General features: G+C 49.2%; 1 protein-coding gene across 5 annotated transcripts in view; it reads right to left on the reverse strand.

Annotated features, from left to right (window-relative positions):
- PPP1R12C (protein phosphatase 1 regulatory subunit 12C) overlaps positions 1–23,184 on the reverse strand; it is a 43,825-nt gene extending 20,641 nt beyond the window's left edge. For 4 of the 5 annotated variants that reach the window (XR_014783901.1, XM_084805567.1, XM_084805565.1 and 1 more), the window contains exons 1-6: positions 22,669–23,142; positions 6,280–6,410; positions 4,861–4,979; positions 3,619–3,778; positions 2,432–2,576; positions 1,063–1,137 (exon numbers count right to left, since the gene is read on the reverse strand). Coding sequence is in view for 4 of the 5 variants with exons in the window: in XM_084805567.1 (XP_084661693.1) it covers positions 1,063–1,137; positions 2,432–2,576; positions 3,619–3,778; positions 4,861–4,979; positions 6,280–6,410; positions 22,669–23,049 (1,011 nt within the window). In the remaining variant the exon portion in view is untranslated. Of the gene's footprint in view, positions 1–1,062; positions 1,138–2,431; positions 2,577–3,618; positions 3,779–4,860; positions 4,980–6,279; positions 6,411–22,668 lie in introns of all 5 variants that reach the window. The other variant, XM_084805568.1, reaches the window with a different exon arrangement.
- Positions 23,185–23,582: the final 398 nt, after the last annotated feature.

The raw sequence follows: 23,582 nt of genomic DNA on the forward strand, positions 1-23,582 counted from the left end.
CCCCCAGAAATTAACTTTTTTTGGCACTGAATTACGGTATTTTTTAGCGCAAGCCTATTTAAAGAAATGTACGCCCCTCCTAATTAATTAAAAATTCTCAATGCAGCTTATAATGATTTAGAAATGAACAACAACACACCCCTGAAATTTAACTAATTAAAATACAATAACCTCTAAAAAGAATTACAAAATAATGACAAGCAGTGGTTAAGACAGTATCATAAATAAAGCCTCAGACAGCAGTAAACGGCAACTACTCATTAAATGCCTGGGCAAGAACAAGTCATGAGCTGGTGCTGAAAACTCTTCAGGGTTGGCACCAGGTGAGCTGCCCTGGGAAATGGGACCCAGAGCCTGGCAGCCTGCACAGAAAAGGAACCTTCCCTGGTCACCACTTGCCTAATTACTGATGGTGGGAGGCTCTCAGAGCCATGTTGCTCTCCCAGTGAAAAAAAGACAAGGAGCAGTTTTTTGGCCCAAGAGCACTTTCTGTATATCCAGTTTTGATATGTTAAGACTTTTGAGGTACACACACAGACAGACACTGATACTCTTTTGTACGACAGGTTTTAATCTAATGCATAGTGGCAATGTTGGTGCATGGGCATTTCACAACGGGAACTTCTATTTGGAGTATGTTGATTTTATATATTTTTAAGCTGTCTTTCAGGGCAAAACCCCCACTCAAGGCTTACACAAAAATATTAAAATTAAAACTGGCTGATTACATAAAACACAGCTTACACAAAAACATTAAAACTGTAACACACAATTTCAGTAACATGCCATACGTTCCACAAATGGGAGGCTGCCACCGAAGAGGCCCTGCCTCTAGTTTACCGCAAAGCAGCATCTCCCTCAACCCTGCTGCCCAAACTGGCAGCTACAAGCTTTCCTGGAGGACGGCCCCTCCCCTAACAAGGTCTGCAGATGGCGCTGAATGCCACACAGAAGGAACATGAGCAAGGGCTCTGGGTGCCAGAGGCTTTCTACATAGATGCAAGAGTACATCACAGGTGTCTTTATCTACCACACAGGAGGGAATAAGAAAAAGTCACTCACATCATTCTGCTTGCGCTGCAGCTCCTCGAGCAGAGCCAAAGTATCCTCATCTGCAAGATCACAGGGACGCTGGCCCTAGGATGGGAAGAGAACGGGTGGACTGAGAGGGGCCCCACTACAGTTACCTCAAAGCTCCACTGCTCTGAAGGATAAAGGTGGGAAATACAACAGGTGCAGCGGTTTTGTTCTGGTGTAGCTGCACGTCTTTTGAACCGCCAGCTCTCCTGCCTCGAAACACATCCACCCGCTGAAGAAAGCAACACCAAAGGCTTCTTCAGTTCCCCACCCACTAAGATGCAGCTCATCAGATTTCAGCAGCTGGTATTTTGAATGAGGAAGCAGTAAACCATCTGAGAGAAAAGTTCTCGCTCCAAATGATCTGGAGTGTAGGGAAATGAGAGAGGGGGGCCAACCAGTCCCTACAAAAATAAAGAAGGACACTCACTTCCACCGGGCCCCATCATCAAACTGTTTCAGCCCAGTTTTTTTCCAGATCTCTAAACTTCCTCGGGATCCATGAGCTTCTATCTGTGGTTCTGGTCAGCAGTTTCAGATTCCACCCCCGCCCCGAAATGTCTTTTGACCCTCTGGGGTTTTGCTTATGGTTGCAACCTTTAATTGATTAATTGAGTAGACTACTCCATGAAAAGAACGGCTTAACTCACCTAAAAAAGCATCTCAAATCAAGCAAATTTTTTTTTGTGGGGGGGGTATTAACAGCCTTCCCCTACCTGGTGCCCTCCAGATGTGTTGCGACTGCAACTCGTTTCATTCCCAGCTGGCATGGCAGATAACAGGCAGCATCTTGGAAGAGGCATTCTTCCTTCATCTCCTGCAGGAGGGAATGCCTCTCCTAAGATGGAACTTGCTGTGATGAGTAAGCACCCCGTCTAAAAGCAAAGTGTGCTGCTTTCCCCTGCAAAATGATCGTTTTAATCCTATGCAAATTCATATAGATGTAATCCATTAATGAATCAATTTAATGTAATTTGAGTAATCTATTAAGGTCACAATCTTACGCACATTTAGAGAGAAAAAAGTACTACAACTCCTCCCTTGTAGGACTTTTTTCTCTCTAAACATGCATAGGATCGTGCCCTAAGATTTCTTTCATCAGGTGACAGCCCTCATTTCCCTGTCCTTTCATTACCAAGCATGATGATTATGAACACCTGATGCTGCCTTATACAGAGTAGAACCACTGGCCCATCTAGCCAGCATGTGTACTCGGACTGGCAGGGCCTTTCCAAAGCCTCAGCTGGAGAAGAGTCCTCCCCAACAATTCTTGGCCAGACCCTTTCAAGTGGAGACGCCACGGCATTACTGCCTCCCACCCCCACTTCGAGGCTGCCACATCCTTTACTCTCACCACGTTGTTGAGCGCCTCCATGTCGCAGAAGTGCTCGGCCAGAAGGCGGCAGGCCTCCTCCACTCCCCAGTGGGCTGCTGCATGCAGGGGAGCCCAGCCATCTTTGTCCTGGACGTTGGGGTCATAGCCAGCTTGCAAGAGCAGCCTACAAGGGAGTAAGAGAAGGCAGCTTCAGGGCACTGGGAACCCATTTGCTTCTAGGAGCAGGGGATTGGGCTGCATCAGGATGAACGTGGCAAAGAAGAGTCCTACGCTCTTTTATGAGAGGAAAAGCAGAGTCTAATGGGTTAGAGCAGGGGTGGGCAGAAAGTAGATCTCTAGATGTTTGAGACTTCAACTCCCAGCATTTCCGACCACTAACCATGGTGAAGAAGGGCTTCTGGGGGTTCAAGTTCAAAACATCTGGAGACATACGTTCTGCCCATCCCTGGGTTATAGGGCAGGTTCTGACAGAGCTGCCTACTGAATTCTTGTGAGAAGTGCACGTACTCTGAACCGTGAGTCTGGGGATTCTCACAGTAGGGAGCAGGGCTGGGTAGGGAAAGACAGGCAGAAATAGAAAATGGGACCTCAAGTTCTTTCGGAGGCAAAAGAGACAGAATGAGTTGGAAAGTGGTGTTGGTGAGGCTTGCTGGAACTCCTGGGGTCTTTTTTTTTTTTTTAGGAAAAGGATCTAGATGGTCAAAGGAAGAAGAGGGCTGGGCGCCAGGACGTCGGGACTCTCATCTTTGCTCCAAGCCACTGACAGGTGGCCAGGGCAGGGAATGATATTTGCTTGGTTTATGCTTTTCTCTAAGCCCTCCCTGTGCTTGGGGGGTGTTTGGCAAGAAGGAGGGAGTCTGGGAATAGCCCCCAAACACACTAAACATCTGGAGAAAGGCATTTAGAAGTAGTGATGCAATTACCCTGGGCTGGGCGAGTGGATCTGGGAGGTGGGTAAGGCAAGTTCCCAAACCTGTTGAGGCAAATAAGACTCTGTGGTGTGCACTGGCAGCTGTTTTGGGGACCTCAGTGCTTCAGTTGCCTTCAACCTCATACCTCAGTCTAGACTGAATTGGAAGAGGAGGAATAGGACCCTGTTTCCCATTCTATAGGGTGATTTACCAGAGGGCGAGATATGGATGTGTATATGTGACCCTCAGAATGGCTCAGTGGGTTTCTGGGAATGGGCTACATCAGCCTCTCACCTCATGACCTCAACATAGCCTTTGGCAGCTGCAACGTGCAGGGCAGTGGCCCCGGTTTTGGGGTGTGGCTCGTCAGATATTTTGCCAGCATTCAGCCATTGGCGTGCGTCACGGAGCATCACCTCCTCCTCCTCTCGCTTGGCTACGTCTACATCTACCCCTGAAAGGAGAGAAAGGTGTCACGGGGGAGTGGAGAACGAGAGGTGCAGAAACCTGAACAGCTGTGGTCACAGTTGCCCTGGGACTGCAAAAGGAAGGGGAAAGAAAGCCCTGGCCCCATCTATTGGCCTAAGGAACAAGGGCCTCATTCAAGCAAGAACACCAGCAAGAGAAGATCAGCCTGGCCAGGAGTGCATTTAGACGCCCGCTCATAGCTCACCATCTTGTTCTGGCTTCAAAGAACCGATCTCCTTACTCTACCTTCTCCCTCCACTCCCCTTCCCTTGTGGGTCTTGTCTTTGTCTGCAAGCCTGTTGGCAGGGCCTCTCTCTCTTTTATTGATGTGAACTACATTAGGAGACAATAATTGTCTGAAAATCGGGATAAAAATGCAGCAAGTAATACATAAATAAATACAGCTTCTCTAACTGTGAAATCCTAGCAACTGGATACTTGTAAACTTTTTTCTTCTTCCCAAAATAGAAGCTTGAATTCATTATTGTTTTGAGGAAAAGCCCGAAAATGTCTGCTGAGAAAAAGATGGGTGATTCCATCATTGGATCATACATGTACACTATATAGCTCTTTGAGCTTCACTGAATTTAGATGGAAAATAAATTATGCACAATATGCACATTTGCAGAATTACACACAATAAGGAAATATATGCACATTTGCAGAATTCATGCAAATCATTTTGGTAAGGAATTGTTTTTTTTAACCCACCTCTGGTGACCAGGGGTGGGGGTGGGAGTGGGAGTATTTTCTAGTATTTCTGAAATCAACCTTTTATTTTGACTGCAGAATAATCCGAGTTGGAAAGAATATGTTGGGCCATCGATTACAACCCCATGGCCTAAACCAGGATGTGGATACATTAGTACTTTTCATCAAAACATTTAAGGATGACCCTGTAACCTTCCTGGAGCAACGGGGGTGGGGAGGTAAATGCAACAAGGCTTGGCTGGAGAGGCAAACCCCAAATGGCCCATCATCAGTTGCAGAGGAACAGGGAGCTGGAGGAAGCAAAGATGCACTGGTTGTAGCTGGAGCCAACCACAGCAGTCTGAGCTCTCTCCTTACCTCTCTTCCCAATCTCCGAACGTAGTAAGGCTTCCATATTGTCAGCTTCGGCAATGTCCAACGGCACATCCCCGTCGCTGTTCACGGCAGCTATATTGGCACCACGGTCCAAGAGGTATCTGAGCCAGACAGGGAAGCCCAGGTCAGATTCATGGGCCCATCTAGCTCAACATCAGGCCTCCCACCTCCGCAATCCTGGATTAGACCAAACATGCCTATCTAATGGGGTATCAGACCTCACTTCCTGCCATGCATAATTTGGCTACACTACCTGCCTTGGGTGGCCTAGTATGATCACTGAACGCTGAAATCGTTGGAACTGTGCTTTGTCTCATGTTCTCAGACAAGGTACAGCCTACTACAGATTTCCTTAGCTTCCAAGACCCCTGCCCCCCTGCCCCCAGCTAGGACCTTCCTCCTTAAACAGGACTGTCTCTGTCAACAGAATTGCCTTCCCCAACTGAGGTTCAAGTCCCCTGAAAGTGTTTCCTGGATGAATACAGGCACTTTTCAATTTACAAAAAAGAGAGCAAGTTACAGGAGGCAGGACTGAAGCACAGCAAGGCCAGAGAAAGTCTGGCACAAGTCCATTTGGTGTAGGTGGCAGAATCCAGAAGAGCTGGAAGCCCCAGCCCACTTGATGTTGTCCCCACCAACAATTTTGGAGGGGACAGGTGCTGCTCAGGACAAATAGAGCCACTCCAACCTCCCTTGTTGCTTGTCCTTCAATCTGGAGCCTTCAGCAACCGAGCTGCTGTGGCACTCCCAAATTTCAAAGCTCTCTAAGAAAAATGTGTATGACTGGACTGGCCCTAGGTGAGCCCTGCGATACTGCTTAGACCCCTAGGCTCCAACCACTGTTCTACCTTTGCTTGGCCTGAGAGAAAGCACAGCCAGCAAGCCCCAGTTGGCTTGTGAAACAGAACAGGGATCTCTGGCTGCTGCAAAAGCAGGAGAAACAGCAGGCAAAGCAGCCTGCTGGCGGTACCCAGTAACCCTCTCACTGTGTGTGAAACAGAAAAAGTGTGAACAGCAGCCAGAGCACCCCAGTGCATTTCTATAGCTGGGAAATTCAGGGCAGCACTAGGGCAGCTGCCCTAAGTGGCTCAATTGGCAAGTGGGGTGCTGGGGAGAGCACAGGCTTTGCCACTGAAACTCAGTACAGGTCTGGTCTAATAGCTTTAGGCAAAAAGCACATCTGTTGCAATGCCAATATAGTCACCCAGCGTTCCTCAACTTGATGCCCTCCAGATGTTTGAGACTTTAACACCCATCAGCCCCAGCCAGCACAGCCAACAGTCAGGAATCCTGGGAATTGTTGTCCAAAACATCTGGAGGGCAACAACAAGGCTGGGAAAGTCTGCTGTTACCTGTGAACTGGCACTGCTTGGGGATATTCTCCCGCCGCCCTGAACTCACTGTGCAATCTCCATGTAGCCGCAGGAAGCAGCAACGTGCAGCGGAGTCCAGCCCTCGTTGTCAGCCTGGTTCACATCGGCTCCACTGGCCACCAGAAATTCAACCACCTCCATGTTCTCATCTATGCAGGCCTGAAAGGGACAGAAGACACTGGTTACAAAGAAGCTCCAGCTTTTCTCTCCTTCATAAACACAAGGGGCTTCCCCCCTCTGTCCAAGAAAAACCTCCAAATCGCACTCGCCTCCCCAACTCAACACCCCACATTATTTTCCCAGCACCACAAATAAATGCACTATTGTGCAGCTGTCTCTTCCATGCCGTGAAATATTGCCAATGACTAAAATGGGCAATTTCTGAGCCCTGCCCAAGAACAACAATAGAATACCTTTCCACCTTTAAAGACAGCCTAGAAAAAATGTTAGGACACAATCTTATGCATGTTTAGACAAAAAAAAGTCCTACAACTCCCAGCATTCCCCAGCCAGAATTGCTGGCTGGGAAATGCTGGGAGTTGTAGGACTTTTTTCCTGTCTAAACATGCATAGGATTGTGCCTTTAGATAATAATTTTAGATACACAGAATGCCACAAACCCCTCAGAGGTTTTAAACTACAGAGTGGGATTGGGGGGGAAAATCTGACGTCCTTGGGAACTTTGCATTATTTATTCTGTTCCTGGGCAGAGTCGATGCCTGAAAACATGATGCCAACTGAAAAGGGGGCGGTGGGGGGAACCTGACAGGGAAGCAGATTTAAGGTAAACATCAAGAAAGGCTTCCTAACAGGAGGAGGATTGTCGCCCAGAAAGAAGCTGTTCAGGGAAGCTGGAGAAGGAATTATCTGGTGTGCCAGGTTTCACAGCAAGGCCAGCTAGGCAGGGAATCTAAAGGGGATGGGAACACATATCTTCGGTTACTGGGCAGGCGGTTTGACAAGATGTTCCCCTAGGTCAGCCCTCCCCAACCTGGTACTTTCCAGATGTGTGGGACTACTCCCATCACCTCCGAGCCAGCATGGCCAATGCATAGTGCTTCCTGGGCAGGAAGGCAATGGATCAGCAGCAGATGCTGTTTGCCACTCAGTCGCTCCCTAGAAGGCAACTCAGCTCAGTGCAGTCAAGAGGCTTATCTCCTCCGGACATGCAATTATTAATTAACAATTAATAATAATGCCAACAATAATACCAGTAGCGGCAGCAGTATTCAAATAATACTTTCACGTGTTGAGAGCGCGTCGCATGCATTATCTAGCCTTATTTATTTATTTATTTATTTATTTTCTTAATCGCCCATCTGGTTGGTCACCCGGCCACCCTGGGCGATGTACAACAATACAACAGTTTTAAAATAACATTCCACATTAAAACATCAGATTTATAAAAATACCCTAAGCCACCCCAAATGACTGCCTGAACAACCACATTTTTAATGCCTGGCGGAAGCTCATTAAAGAGGGGGCATGGCAGAGTTCCCTAGGGAGGGAGTTCCACAGAGTGGGGGCCACCACAGAGAAGGCCCTCTCCCTCGTCCTCACCAGTCTAGCTGTCCTGGCTGATGGGACAGAGAGAAGGCCATCTGAGGCTGATCTTGTTGAGCGGCCTGTCTGGTGTTGCTGGAGGGACTCCTTAAGCTGGCTGGGCTGGAACCATATAGGGTTTTAAAGGTCAAAACCAACACCTTGAATTTGGCCCGGAAAACAACTGGTAACCAGTGCAACTCCTTCAGCACCGGGATGATGTGATCACGCTGGTGGCTGCCTTTAATCAGGCGAGCTGCTGCGTTCTGCAGCAGCTGCAGCTTCCTAACCGTCTTCAAGGGTAACCACACATAGCGCGCATTACAGTAGTCTAAACGAGAGGAGACCAGGGCATGTACTACCAATGGGAGCAGATGGTCGGGAAGGTAGGGGAGCAGCCACCGTATCAGAAGGAGTTGGTACAGCGCTGTCCGGCTCACAGCTGATACCTGAGCCTCCATGGACAGCTGGGAGTCTAAAATGACCCCCAGGCTGCGGACCTGGTCTTTCAAGGGTAGCCATACACCATTCAACACCAGGTCAACGTCCTCCAACCTCCTCTTGTCTCCCACCAAAAGTACCTCAGTCTTATCAGGGTTCAGCTTCAGCTTATTCCTCCCCATCCAGCCACTCACTGTCTCCAGACATTTGGATAGGGATTCTACAGCCAACCCTGGTGAAGATTTGAACGAGAGGTAGTGCTGTGTGTCATCCACATATTGATGACACCATACCCCAAACCTCCTGATGATAGCCCCCAGCGGCTTCACATAGATGTTAAATAGCATCGGGGAGAGGATGGAACCCTGTGGCACCCCACAAGTGAGCGGCCACGGGTTCAAAACCTCCTCTCCCAGTGCTACCCTCTGGTACCTGCCAGAGAGGAAGGACCGGAACCACCGTAATATGGTGTCTCCAATGCCCAACCCCTCCAGGCGGTCCAGGAGGATACCATGGTCAATGGTATCAAAAGCTGCTGAAAGGTCGAGGAGAACAAGGAAGGAGCATTCACCTCTATCCAAAGCCCTCCTTCTATCATCCACCAAGGCGACCAAGGCCGTTTCTGTCCCATGACCAGGCCTGAAGCCCGATTGAAATGGATCTAGATAATCGGCTTCTTCCAAGTGTGCCTTCAACTGCATCGCCACCACCTGCTCAATCACCTTGCCCAAAAATGGCAGATTCGAAACTGGGTGAAAGTTGTTCAGGACTTGGGGATCCAAGGAGACTGTTTTTAAAAGCAGTCTTATCACTGCCTCCTTGAGATCTGATGGCATCACTCCCTCCTCAAGGGAGGCATTCACCACCGCCCTGATCTCCTCACCCAGCCTCTCTCTGCAGCTCATAATGAGCCAAGATGGGCAAGGATCAAGTAAGCAGGTGGTTGGCTTTACAGATGAAAGCACCTTGTCCACTTCATCAGAAGGAAGAAGCTGGAACCGATCCCACAAAACCAGTTTGCCAGACTGCCTCTCACTCACTAACTGTATCCACAGCACACAGAATAACACTCCTGATCTGATAAATTTTATCTGCAAAGTGCCTTGCCAAGGCCTCACAGGAGGCCTTAGAATGCTCCAGCAGTTCCAGAGCAACTGGATTGACCAGGCTCCGGACTACTTGGAACAGCCTCCTGGGGCAACACTCTGCAGACACGATAGAGGCAACATAATATTGCTTTCTTGCTGCCCTCACCGCCACGTGATAGGCTGAAGATACAGCTCTAGCCCATGTCCGATCGTCTTTGGAGGGAGACTTCCGCCACTGGCACTCTAGCCGTCTCACCTCCTGTTTCAGAGCTCGTAACCATGGATTGAACCATGGTGCAGTCCGAGCCCTGTTCAGGGGGAGAGGGCGTTTTGGAGCCACCTGATCTAATGCCCCAGTGATTGCGGTATATGTGGGCAGCCCAGTGAGAACCCGCCATCCAGTATGGAAGAGAGAAACAGATCAGAGTTTCCTCCCTGTTAATAGCAGCAGGGAAACAATGATCAGCTGGGGTGGTGGTGAGAGACTTTAATCTTGCCCCCCAATCCATGTGGCCCTTACGACCAGAAAGGTTGCCCACCCCTGCTGTATTGTAAGTCAGTATTATTATCAACCATTGAGGGGTGAGGGGAGGCAGGAGGAAGCTGAGATAAGTTCACAGCAGAGGCCACATGTGAACTAGGGACTTCCTGCTTCGAAGATCAGTCTTTTAACATCTGTTACAGTAGCTTTACTAGGCTTGTTTGGATATACTTTGTATCAGCTGCTGTGATGGCACTCTGGGGCGAGGCAAGGACACACCAGGTGAGGAGACGGACAAGAGCTGAAACAACAGTGAGACCATAGTCTCTGCAGTTGTAGCTAGGGATGTACGAAAGGGACTTACCTTGTCCCGCAGCTTTTTTCGCAGTGGGGGGGAGGCGCTTCGCTTCTCTCCCCGAAGTTCATGCGAGGGGGGGTGTCTTCCCGCCTCGCCCGGCCGAAATTCAGGCCGGGGGGGAGGCTTCCCGCCTCGCCCAGCTGAAATTCAGGCCGGGGAGAAGCGCCCCGTCTCCCCAGCCGCGAACTTCAAAAGAAAAGTAAAAAAAAACAAAAACAAAAACGCCCCGTGATAGGCTACGTAACGATTAACGTAGCCTATCACGGCTAGATTTGCAAAGTCAGCCGTGATAGGCTACGTTAATCGTCACGTAGCCTATCACGGGTGACTTTAAAAAAAAAACAAAAGCGCGTACGCAAATGGTGGCCCCCATAGGGAGCCGCCATTCGCGTTCCTTATTTGGTCCCTGTAGTCTACGTAAAGATTTACGTAGACTACGGCGAAAATAAGGGCAACGCTATGCTGCGTTGCCCTTATTTTCGCCGTAGTCTACATAAATCTTTACGTAGACTACAGGGACCAAATAAGGAACGCGAATGGCGGCTCCCTATGGGGGCCGCCATTACGTACGCGCCTTTTTTTTTTTTTTAAAAGTCACCCGTGATAGGCTATGTGACGATTAATGTAGCCTATCACGGCTGACTTTGCAAATCTAGCCGTGATAGGCTACGTTAATCGTTACGTAGCCTATCACAGGGGCGTTTTTTTGGGGTTTTTTTACTTTTCTTGTAATGGTGGCGGCGGCAGCCGGTCGAAAGACCGGCTGCCGCCCCCGCCCCGACGAAGACCTGCCGAACCGCCGCCGGGACCCGCCGCCGGGAGCGACATTCGTGAAAGGTAAGTCCCTTCCCGGGGGGGGGGGGGGTGGCGGAGAATTTCTCCCCGAACCTTCGGAGGACCGAATGCGTTGGCATTCGGCCCCCCGAAGTTTCGGGGAGAAATTCTCCCCCATCCCTAGTTGTAGCACACCCCAGTAGTTCTATATGTCTGATCCAGAAGCCAAACCTTTGATGTTACAGACAAACTAGCAAACTGTGGGTTGTGCTTGCTCTTCAAATCAGGATTGCAAACTACAGTTTGGAGGGCAAGTGCTGGTTTAGATGTGATGGCAAACCATAGCTGGACTTGGATCGGGAATAACATCTAGTTGGGGGACACTCTCGCAGGGGCAACTCTGGTTCGGGTGTAAAGGCAAACTATGAGTTGTGCCAGAGGGGCAGTAATTAAGTCAGAGCAAGTGAGGGAAGGGGGAAATACACAAACACAAGGCTCTTCATGCAGAGTCAAACCATGGTTTGGTGCTATGGGCAAACCAGCCTACATTCCTGTGACAATGTTGTAGTGTGAGGAGCATGACATCCATCAAAAACACAGAAGGAATAACCTGTTTTTATAAAAAAGCCAAACTCAGATTCTAAGGGACCCCCATTCCATGCTGAACACCAGATGTGCGGCAAGATGCTACATGCGCCAAAAAAATAACCACCACAGAAGACCTGCAGTATCTATCGAGCCCAAGTGTGGGGGTAGGGAGAAGATTTGGACCAGAAAGTCTTTGATGTCTCTTCCTGTGCCAAGAATATGCAGCTGTGCTACTTCTCTGCTTCCAGCACAAAAGACGTCAGAACTGAAGGCAGCAGCTTCTGCTAGATTTCATCTGCCTTTAATAACAGGCTTCGGATGTGCAGTCAAAGAGACTATGCAGAATAAAGCTGGTTCAGGCAACGAGCGACAGCAATGTGGGTGTATCGTTTCAAGGAGACGTGGAATAAGAATTTGGGACATCTTGAGTTCTCTTCAAAAGAGAAACACCAAGTGAACTGGCACAGAGCAAACTGGGAGATCAGATTTCAGGGTCCTTTTAGAAGGGTACTGGGGAGAAAAGATCCTGGGCTCTTTCGAGTGGGGCAATTGTATCATATGGAGCTGTCTTATACACCGTCAGAACGTCAGTCCATCTTGCCCAGTACTGTTTACTTGGATGGACAACTTTTCAGGATCCTGGGCAGAGGTCTCTCCTATCATCTGATCCAACTCCTTAACTGGAAAATGGATCTGCATAGACAACACGTGCTCTGCCACGGAATGGCCCCTCCCCAATTCTGTATGCATTTCCTAGTGGGACAGCACAGAAATATCTAAAAGTAGTCACACGACCTAGTCCAACAGTGGGGAACCTCTTTCCGTCCGGGGGCTGAATTTCGCTTTGGAGACACTCTTGGGGGGCACATTCCAATGGTGGGTGGGACCACAAGCAAAGGGGGCAGGGCCAAAAATGCTGACATATTTAGCTTGAAGCTCTTCCTGCCAGTAACGAAGCCTCAGGCACGGCATTTCAACTTTTCAGAATGGTGAGAAAATGGCATGAAAGCTGGGAAACCACCAATCTGCCCAGTGGCTGGGGGAAAGGGGGTTGGGGGCAGGGGAAGGAGCTATCTTGGGAACCCCAGAGGGTTTGGTACTTGGTCCTGAAGTTCCCCATGCCTGATCCAGTCTGTTGCTTTCTGAGTGCCATGGTTCTCAACTCTGTTTTCTCCAGGGTCAGCCTCAGCCCTGCCATATGTAGCAATGCTAGAGACTGAACTTGGAGCTTTATACATACACAACCCCGCTGCCCCAATTATACTACCACACAACAAAACTGAACACACTCCATACTGAACAAAATGCTTCAAAATTCTGTGCCAAGAAAAGCGTTAATTTGCACACTGCACTTATGCATATGTTGCGTAATATATTCTGCCTTCAGCTAATCACGGAAGGAAGGAGGCATGCAGGGCACTGAATCCCACCCCCTGACCACTGGGAAATCTCAGATTCTACCAGGTACAGCTCCACATGGCGAAGCCTATCTTTCTAGGCTCAAGGACTAGAAACTTGCTTTTCTTAAAAGCAAGCAACTGACTGAAAAATGATGAAATTTTGCAGCTGCACAGAACTGCAGAATACATACTTGGTGCTGTGCTACGGTCTTTAATTAGATGTAGCATGTTCCCTGGGAGAATATCATTCATTCATTCCACCGTTCCTAGTCCTCTCTTCACCTTCACAAGAACCTGGAGAAGTAGGCTGGGTACAGGGAAAGCGAGCGGCTCAAGAGCACCCTGTGAGTCTCATGGCTATGCTGCAAATTTAACCTGGGTCTCCCCAATCCAAGTCATATGCTTGTTCCACTGCACAGCGTTGACTGCTCTCCATGGATAAGCACAGACTAGCTAGTAGGTATTGGGACCGCCTGGGTGCCTGGAAAGTGAGCAAGAGGCTGGTAGATTAGCTAGCTGGAGCTGAATGCCAGATTCCAGTTCTTCAGGAGACCTAAAAATAAATAATCAAATCCTTGCATTCAAATTAGATTTTGTGGGCAAGTTCTGGGGAATCCATGTTCAAGTTATACCCACTCTGGACATGAGATTGGATACCCCTGGAGAGGAAGGAATGGTTGAGGTTTCTACCCCTTGCCCCAACCCCCGCCCAGAAACCTTTCATGGGCTTTGGATCAAACAAACCCACTTGAGGGACTGGGTAGATTGCTATGAAGGGGACTCCCTGTGACTGTCTTGGCTTCCACTGTGGGTGCAGCCAGGAAAGAAGGCTTGGAGAAAGATGCCAGCTGTTTTACCCAACTAGCCGAGTGCTGATAATAATAGCCTCAGCCTGGAATGCAAAGATTTCATTTTCCACAAACAAGAGCGAGCGGCTGGTGTTGGCTGAAGCTTCTCGGAAACATTCCCGGACTGAGCGTGCCGCAAAAGCGCCACTCTTCTCCTTGTTAGGCTCTGCTTCCTCCCAAGGACCACTGGGAGGAGGACCACTGATCCTCCTCCCTAGCTCTGCATCTCCACTGGATCAAGAGAGATGGCGCTGGAGTAGACATGGGGCCAGGACTTGCCACAGCCATGCACCAAGCCTCTCCTCTCAGCATCAGCTATCCCCCCACCCCACCTGTAAACCAGCCCTTCGTCAAGGGAACGGTATATATTTAGAAGGTACATTCTTTGGGATTCAGTGGAGAGGCTATTTTTCCCACTTGCCTTTCCCATAAACTGTACCTTCTAAATATACACAATTCCCCTGACAAAGAGATGTCTGCATCCTGAAATGCATTGGGCCTTTTGAATTCTGACTATATTTCTTGTATTTCTGAATAGGTTTGCCTCTGCACCTTTCTATAAACTGTTCTTCTACCACATCGGAAAACCCCAATCCAACAGGGTAATGTCTCATTTCTAAGCTTTTAGAAGACTGTGCCCATTTGTTTCCAAGAATCTGCCCACAGCCATGAGGATGACAAACTTTTTAAAAAGATGTATTCCTCGAGAGCTACCAATCTGAGTAAAAAGCATACTGTCTATTCAACAGCAAGTTTGCAACTAAGGATCTCTGGGTCTCTTTTCTCCCTGCCCAATGCTTGGTCTATTCCCCTCCAAACTGGACATCATTTAAACACATACACACCCCGTGGAGTCCCATGCCCGCCCACCATTCCATCTATTTATGGCTACACCTTGGAAACTGGTCCTGCACCCAACTCCCAGGCTTTTTTCAGAATCCAGGGTAAACACTGCAGAAACAGGCCTCGCACGCCAACATGCTCCCCACCGTTCAGAGAACATGTCGTTCTGCTGGCCATTCTAAACTCTGCCCTGGCCGATAGCCAGAGAAGTATCAGAGAGGCCACCTGGCAAAGAAGACAAACACCCGGGTGCTCTGGGAACCCAAAGCAAAGGGAGCGCTCACAGATCTTCTGAGAAACAAGTGGAGTCTAAGGCAAGCAGGGAGGTGGCTGGAAGACAAGACTCCATTCAGCCTGGAAAAACAGCTCAGTGGGGGAAAGTTATGCTGTTCTCCAGCCCAGTGTTATTAAACTCCAATGGCTAGGATGGCCATATTCACCCCCTAAAAGGTGACCAGTGACTGCATCTTTAATGGAGTGTCTTTGAGCATACACAGAGTGCTGCCCTCCTAGTGCTGGCTACTAAAGTGCTATGCAGATGTATGAGCAGCAATCGATGTGCAAGTTTTGGGGAATTATGTTACCTGCAACCCACCCCCCACCATACCCTTCCCCCCAATGGATGTAGTGCTGTATAAACACAGGGTCTATCAGGAACCATTGCAGACCCAACTGGGTGTGCAGTATGCAAGTTAATGGTCTTGGTTCTTGTTTAGGACAGCTTTGCAGACTTAATCCTAGAGTTGGGCGAGTTCTCCATGGACATCTAGTCCAACCCCGTCGATGCAGGAAATCCACTACTGCAGCACAGCCAATACGTGGCCTTCCAGCCTTTGCCCCCAAATCCCTGCTAAAATGTCTACCAACTTCTGAGGCAGCCCGTTCCACTGCCAGCCAGCTCATACGGTCAGGAAGATCTTCCCAATGTCAGTTGAAATCCCCTTTCATATAATCTGAACCGACTGGTCTGGGTCCCACCCTCTGGAGCAGCAGAAAGCACATTTGCTTCATCAGGTACATGACAGCCACCAAATATTGGAAGTTAACTATCAGATTGCTCAGCCCTTCTCCAACCTGGTGCCCTCCAGATGTTTCAGACTACAGCTCCCATCACCCCTGAGCAGTGGCCATGCTGGCAGGGGCTGAAGGGAGCTGTACTCCAAAACATCTGAAGGCCGATGGTCACCTCTTAATTACCTCTCTAGAATAAATGTGTTGAGGGATGCTGACAAATCTAAGGCTCCGAGACTCATCCACACTTTCCATGTTAGCTAAAGGTAGGGGTGTACGAAACTCCGCTTACCTGGCTCCGCCGGGTTCTGCTGGGGGGGGGGGGGAGGCGCTCCATCCCTCCCCCCGGAATCCTCGCCAGCCAGCTCCACTCCGCGGGGATTCCGCGGAGCTGCCAGCCGGCTCCGCCAGCAGCCGGACATCCAGCCGCTGGCTAGCAGGGATGCAAATAGCGGCGGCTACGGCCTAAGACGGCGAAAATAAGGGGGAACGCAAATAGCGTAGCAGACGCTATTTGCATTCCCCTTTATTTTCACAGTCTTAGTCTAGGTAAAAATTTATGTAGACTAAGACGGCCAAAAATAAGGAACGTAAATGGCGGTGGCCATAGCCGCCGCCATTTGCGTACGCTTTTTTTTTTTTTTTAACCCAGACGTGATAGGCTACGTAAGTCTGTATGTAGCCTATCACAAATGGGGGGGGGGGGACTGCAAATGGCGGCGGCAGCAGCAGCAGCCGGTCGGAAGACCAGCCGCCGCCGCTGCCTCCTCTGGAGCCGCTGCCGCCCGGAACATCTGCCCCAGGTAAGTCTCGTCCCAGGGGGGATCTGCGGGGGGCGGGGGTGTGGCAGGCCGTTCTGCCACGGAGTTCGGGGGCCGAATGCACTGGCATTTGGCGTCACCGAGATCCATGGCGGAATTCTCTGACATCCCTAGCTAAAGGAAGGAACACAATATTGGCATTTTCTATACGTGATGATTGCTGCAAGGCTGTTTTGTTTATTTTCAACAGTTTTATTTGACCCTTCCCCTGTGGAGGTTGCACAGGGTATATGTGGTTTGCATCCTATTTTATCCTCACAACTCTGTGAAGCGAGCTGGGCTGGGAGATAGTGAACCTGCGTCTCCCCAACCCAAGGGCGACACTAACCACCCTGCCATGGGGGCTGTCCTTATTAACCATTCTACAGAACTATTACTGAGGGCACACAGGATGTCCTTTTTTTTTTTTTTAAGGGTTCTTTGCAAAGTTAATCCCAATCCTGCCCCTGCAAAAAGCTGTACCAACCAAAGCCTGTACAAATTACAACAGATGTGCATATTGGGCATCATCTACCTTGCTTTGGCTGGCTACAGAGGCAAAGAGCCATACAAGACATTGTAGAACTACCCCTAACACTGCAGGAAATCCTTTTCAACCTTCCCACTTGATTCTGAAATTTCAGTCTTAAAAGTCTAAAACATTTTTTTTAGATGAAGGTGATTCCAGCCCCAACAATTTTGCAACTGCAGAATGCACACATCGCCAACGTTCAAAGCGCTGTAGGATTCTCATCTCAATTCATTGCTATCACACACCTCCAAAGCGGCCCAGGGAAATGTCAACACGGTAGCATCCAGCCCACACTGTTGTTTGGATAATGCCGCTCCTGCCGCCCCCAAGGCCTAACCACCTATTCCCTTTATTATTAGTCCTAAATCCAAGACAGCACCCCCTACACGGGAAGAAACCCTCATCTACTCTCCAAACCAGGACTTGTTCCTCCCGCCCCACAAGCCAGAGTTTGACAGACTGGTGTTTAGAGATCCTGGGAGGATGGGGACCAGGGCAAGGAGCCAAGCAGCATCAACAAAATGAAGTAATGGAAAATTAACCAGGAGTGTGTGTATGGGGGGGGGGGGAAACAGAGGGGACAGCAGCCCCAGAGCCTCCTAATGAGAAACCCAGGAAAGGGAAATTTATTTGTTTATTCCATTTATGAGTTGCCCTATAGCCAAAGCTCTCAGGGCAACATACATAATAAAAACAAATACAATAAAACAAATGATGAAACATGCGAAACCATTTCCCCCTACATAGCTACAGTGCCTAGCGTAAGTATTCACTCTCCTTTGACTTTTCCACATTTTGTTGCGTTACAACCAGGAATTAAAATGGATTTAATTAGAATTTCTTGCCGCTGATCTTCACAAAATAGTTCATAATGATGAAGTGAGGAAAAATCTACATATTTTACAAAATGATTTACAAATAAAAAACTGAAAAGTCTGGATTGCATAAGTATTCACCCCCTGCTCTGACGCCCCTAAATAAGCTCTGGTGCAACCAACTGCCTTCAGCAGTCACATAATTAGTTGAATGGAGTCCACCTGTGTGCAATTCAAGTGTCACATGATCTCAGATTAAATACACCTGTTTCTGGAAGGCCCAGGAGCTAATAAAAAAGTCTGGGATAATATTCTGGAGAAGCACCAACCAGGGCTGGGTTATAAAAAAAGTATTCCAAACTATGAACATCCCCCAGAGCACCATTAAATCCATTATTACAAAACTGAAAGAATACGGCACAACTGCAACTCTGCCTAGGGAAGGCCGTCTACCAAAACTCAGTGACTGGGTCAGGAGGGCATTAGTCAGAGCAGCAACCAAGAGGCCAATGGTAACTCTGAAGGAGCTGGAGATCCACAGCTGAGATGGGAGAAACTGTCCAAGGGACAACTATCACCCACATGCGCCACACAGCTGGCCTTTATGGAAGAGTGGTGAGAAGAAAGCCATTGCTGAAAACAACAACCCCATATCAAATCCCATTTGGATTTTGCCAAACAGCATGTAGGAGACACAGCAAACATGTGAAAAAATATTCTCTGGTCTGATGAGACCAAAACATAACTTTTTGGCCTTACTGCAAAATGCTACATGTGGTGCAAAGCCAACAGTGCTCATCACCCTGAGAACACCGTCCCCATGGTGAAGCATGGTGATGACAGCATCATGTTGTGGGGATGCTTTTAATCAGCAGGGATGGGAAACTGGTCAGGAATAAGGGCAAGATGGATGGAGCCAAATACAGGGTAATTTTAGAGGAAAACCTGTTTCAGTCTGCAAGGGACTGAGATGGAGGTTCACCTTCCAGCAGGGCAATGACCCTAAACACACAGCCAAAGTTACACTGCTGTGGTTTCAAAACAAGAACCTGAATGTCTTTGAATGCCAAGTCAAAGCCCACACCTCAGTCTGATTGAGAATCTGTGGCAAGACTTGAAAACTGCTGTTCACCAACAGTCCCCATCCAACCTGATAGAGCCTGAGCAATTTTGCCAAGAAGAATGGGCAAACATTGCAGGATCCAAATCTGCAAAGCTGGTAGAGACTTGCCAAAGAAGACTTACAGCTGTAATTGCTGCCAAAGGTGCTTCTACCAAGTATTGACTCAGGGGGCTGAATACTTATGCAAGGAACAAATGCCAGCTTTTGTTTACCTAATGTTTGTACCACAATAAAAAAATTTTGCACCTTCAAAGTGTTATGTTGTGTAAATCAAATGGTAAAAATGCCAATTAAATCCATTTTAATTCCAGGTTGTAACACAACAAAATGTGGAAAAGTCAAAGGGAGTGGTGGTAAATACTTGTGCAAGGCACTGTATACTGTACACACTTCGGGTGGATATATTCAGTGGGAGTTGTGAGGAGGGGGCGTGATCCAAAGAGAAATTACGTTATACCCTTCATATTCCTGAGTAAATTTGCAGCCAATACAGCCAACTCGCTCCTGGACCTCTTAAACTGATCCTCCTCTCAACTAACTGATTAAAGGACCCCAGTGCGCTCAAAGCTCTCTCACCATCCCAACCTGGTTTCCTTCAGATGTTTTGAACTACAACTCCCATCAGCCTCAGTCATGGGCATTGGTCAGGGATGGGAGCTGTGGTCCAAAACATCTGGAGGGCATCAGGCTAGGAAAGGCTGCACTATACACTCCATTCTTGACAGCTGCAGGCTGCTGTTACAATCCTGCCTCTCTTCCTTGGACTGGCCACGACTATGGATCATCTTACACTGATGGAGCAATAGTGATGGAATGACTGGAACACTGGGTTTGGATGTGGGAAAGGGGAGTTCAAATCCCCACTTAGCATGATGTTTGTTGAGTGGCGTTGGGACAAGCCACTATCCCTCTGCCTAACCTACCTCATAAGATTGTTGTACGGCTAAAGCAAGAAGTTCCACGTACAGAACTATGAAATCCAGGGTCAGATACCAATGGTGTACATGAATACAACCAATCAGAATTAAAATCTCAGACTGTTGCCTTGGAAAGGGAAAAAGTTATTGTAGGAAATATGTGACTCTAGAGACTAGCTAGGACTAGAACCCTCCTTTTAGTCACAAGGTGGCCGGCTGGATTTGGCTCAATGATTGCCAGTTACTTGTCTTGGTCATACAGCAAGTTAGGTGAAGAAAGGAGGCCGCATCACCCACCGTAAGAGAAGAAAGAACAAAAATGTCAGATGTACAACCCACCACCAGAATCCTTTATTCCATATTGGTTCCCCATCCACACTGCAGACAGAATACCACAAAAACCAGAGCTGTAATCCTAAAACACATTTATTAGAGAGTAAGCCTGCACTGAGCACAGTGGGACTTACCTCCAAGTAAACATGCATAGGATTGCTCTCTATGACTTGGTCAACCATGGCTTGGAATTGTACTGTCCTTCCTCTACTTGAGAAACCCTCCCTCACTTCCTGGCTTCAGGCCTATCATAGTTTGCAGTTACATCTGAAAATGGTAACAACAGTTTGGCTGAACCAGAAAGTGAAGAAGAGAACTACAAGGAGAGGAAGGGCTGTATGAGCCCAAAGCACTGTCCCAGTGGGCACATCATAGCTTAATCACTGCATGTGAGCCAAGCCATTCACAAACATTGCAGTTTTCATGAAAAGATTGATACTGGCCATGTACTGTGAATGAGCTGCGTCCTTGCCTGTTCACTCCCACTTAGCTCCCACTAGCACAACTGGTTAAACTAACCAGTAACAGAAAGCTTACTATGACATCTGAATTGGCAATTCTGGTTTATTCTGCCCTTTACACACCAGGATCATCCTGGATTGTTTTGGAGCAATAAACCAGAATCCTAGGTTTAGATGTCACAGTACGTTTTCTCTTTCTGGTTAGCTTAGCCACTCATGTTAGTGGGAGGAGCTAAGCGTGAGTGAACAGATTGTGCACCAGTGTCAAGCACAGAAGGTGCTTAGACAAGGCTATTCACTGGATGCCTGAAATGAGTAAGAATCAACTCGGGGTGATCAGGAAAGAAAGTGAAAGGAAAACTCTCTCCCCACCATTTTCATCAGTATGCTACAAATGACTGACACAGGTATATGTGGAAAATGAAAAATAAATTATGGGACAGCCAATTTTTGTGGATGCCTTTGCAAGGCAGACTTAGAATGCAATGGAGCCCCGAAGTCTACTAAGCAATGGGACCCTAACCTAGATAAACAAAATTAACTAACCTGGGGTTAAGGTCCTCACCTCTATTTTTAATTCACCTTTCCCCCAGGTTGAACTGGAGTGGGCCTGGGCATGAATCTTCCTTCAGGTCCCCCCAAGACAGCAGCTTCCTCAGCAAATGGTAATGTGGGAAGTTCCCCAGGGATAGGAAGTACCGTGGGACATCTTCAGAGGCCAACCATACAGATGACACAATTTGCGCCAAACTTGCCGTGTGGCCCAGAAGTGACCAGCGTTCACACAGCACTGAAACTACATGGTTCCAAAGTCCCATGTTTATGGCAGAAGGAGGGCAGAAACGCCAGTTTTTCCCACCCTTTTAATGTATGCTTAGGAACTCAGTGGGGTTTCTGATCTGCATTAGCATTCGGCAGGACAGAACCAGGGATGGTAGATCTTCCAATGGTGGTGGCAGAACCAGCTCAACCTTTGGACATAGGAAGTGATTTGTATCACCCAGGTGAAGAGTGGAATTATATTCCAGGATTGCTCAATATATTCCTGTTGGCATGTATAATCTGGCACAAATTCCCAGCATCTCCAGTTGATCTCAAAAAGCAGGGGAATACTTCTGCCTGAAAGCTGTGGGAGAACAGCTGCCAGCCACGGTAGACAGCGTGCTATCTGTGCCCCATAGAATTGGTTAGGATTAATAAATTTGATGTAAAAGAATGGAGTCTCCAGAGTGACTGAGAAGTGCTGTATACCCTCCCTCAGTTACAATGCAAGTCATCCTTTTACTGGATAGCCACTACATTGACATGTATCATGCAATGCATTGCTGTGCTGAATTAGAGATTATCTCCCAGCTTGGTATGGCAGATGATCAAGCCTTCATTTAAATTCTATATGCCCAAATTACATACAATGCATTTTCACTCTTGTGATCTGGAGCAGTGCTCCACTTACAAAGCAAGACTTACTACAGCCACTAACTCTGAACTGGGTGCAGTTTCCTCTAATCTCTAACTGTGTGTGGTAGGAGAAGTGGGACAAGGTGGAGTTGGTCGTAGCTGCTTAGCAGTGCGAAATGCACACTCTGTGGATGCTCAGAGGCAACCTTGTCTTCCTACACATCACAGCTGGGTCCTCGCATTAACAAAATCAGGGCCAGAGCTCAGAACTGCGAGGAGCAGAGGGAAAGCATTGCTTACAGGCTCAGAGACACTCTCCTCATCCCACACCAGCTGAGATCTAGTATGAGTGGTGCCCATGCCAGGGCTCAGTGCTGAAGGCAAAGCCCTCTTCACGCACCCAGCAGCCCCCTTCTCTATGGATATTCAAGAGCCCAGACCCTATAAACAGGGCCTGGGGCTCCGACCTTGAGGAGAAGGCACTCTGTACTGTCTCAGAAGCGCCCTTTCCTTCGTGTACATTTCCACACCGAGTCCGGAAGCGGACCTCCACACTTATTTGGGCCAGCAGATAGAAGGAAGGAGGAAAACGGAGCGGAAGGCGGCCACAGAGACCATCGGAACGGCCTCGCGGGTCGTGCCGGGCCCACAGCCCGGGGGGTACCTGGTGGAGGGCGCTGATGCCGTCCGCGTTGGTCCCGTTCACGGCGGCCGGGTCGGAGCTCAGCATCTCCCGCGCCGCCTCCAGCTCGGCCCCGGCGCAGCACGCCAAGAACTCGGCGGCCGCGTCGAAGCGGACCGCGCGGGGGCGGCGGCCGCTGCCGCCGGGGCCCATCCCCGTCGCGGGCGCAGCCGCAGCCTCGTCCTCGGCCGCCGCCGGCAGCCGCGGGCAGGGCAAAGGGGCAGCGCCGGCGGGAGGCGGGGCCGGGCAAAGAGCCGCCGCCGCCGCCGCCGCCGCTTCGGCCTCCGCCCAGGCTCGGAGCTGCTCCCGCCGCCGCGCCCGGGCGCCCTCCCCCTCCGAGAGGGACAGCAGCGGCGCCGCCATTTTCTTCCTCCTCCTGCCGCCGCCAGCCCGGCTGGGCGGCCCTCCCGGCCCAGCTCTACCCCTGGGCTGAGCAGCGGCAGCGGCAGCGGCAGCGGCAGCAGGAAGAGGCGGGGCGGCAGCGCCGCTCGGGTTCCGTTACGGAACGGGGAGGAGGAGAGGGGCGGAAACAGGCGTCGCGCGGCCTGATGGGAAATGGAGTCCTGCACTCGTGACTGTACGAAAAAGGGCCGAGTGACGCTCGGCCCTGATCACTGGAAAGAAGCGACAGACGCCAACACTGACCCTGGGTCTCAGTGGGCGGACAGCGGCGTCGCTCAGCCTTCCCCACTCTGGGGTCCTCCAGATATGTTGGGCTTTAACTCCCATAATTCCCAGCCAGCATGGATGGGTGTTGTAGTCCAGCGCATCTGGTGGGCACCAAATTGCGGGGCGCTGCTCTAATCCTTGGCATTCCTGCGGTGAAAACCCCTTTCTGTTTTATCTTGGAAGGTAGAGTGGAAAGCCAGCTCAGTTATTAGAGAGGGATTTTTTTA

The sequence above is a fragment of the Heloderma suspectum genome, chromosome 6 (assembly GCF_057233095.1).
Source record: "Heloderma suspectum isolate Gila_16-S chromosome 6, 16-S_ref, whole genome shotgun sequence".
NCBI lineage: Eukaryota > Metazoa > Chordata > Lepidosauria > Squamata > Helodermatidae > Heloderma > Heloderma suspectum.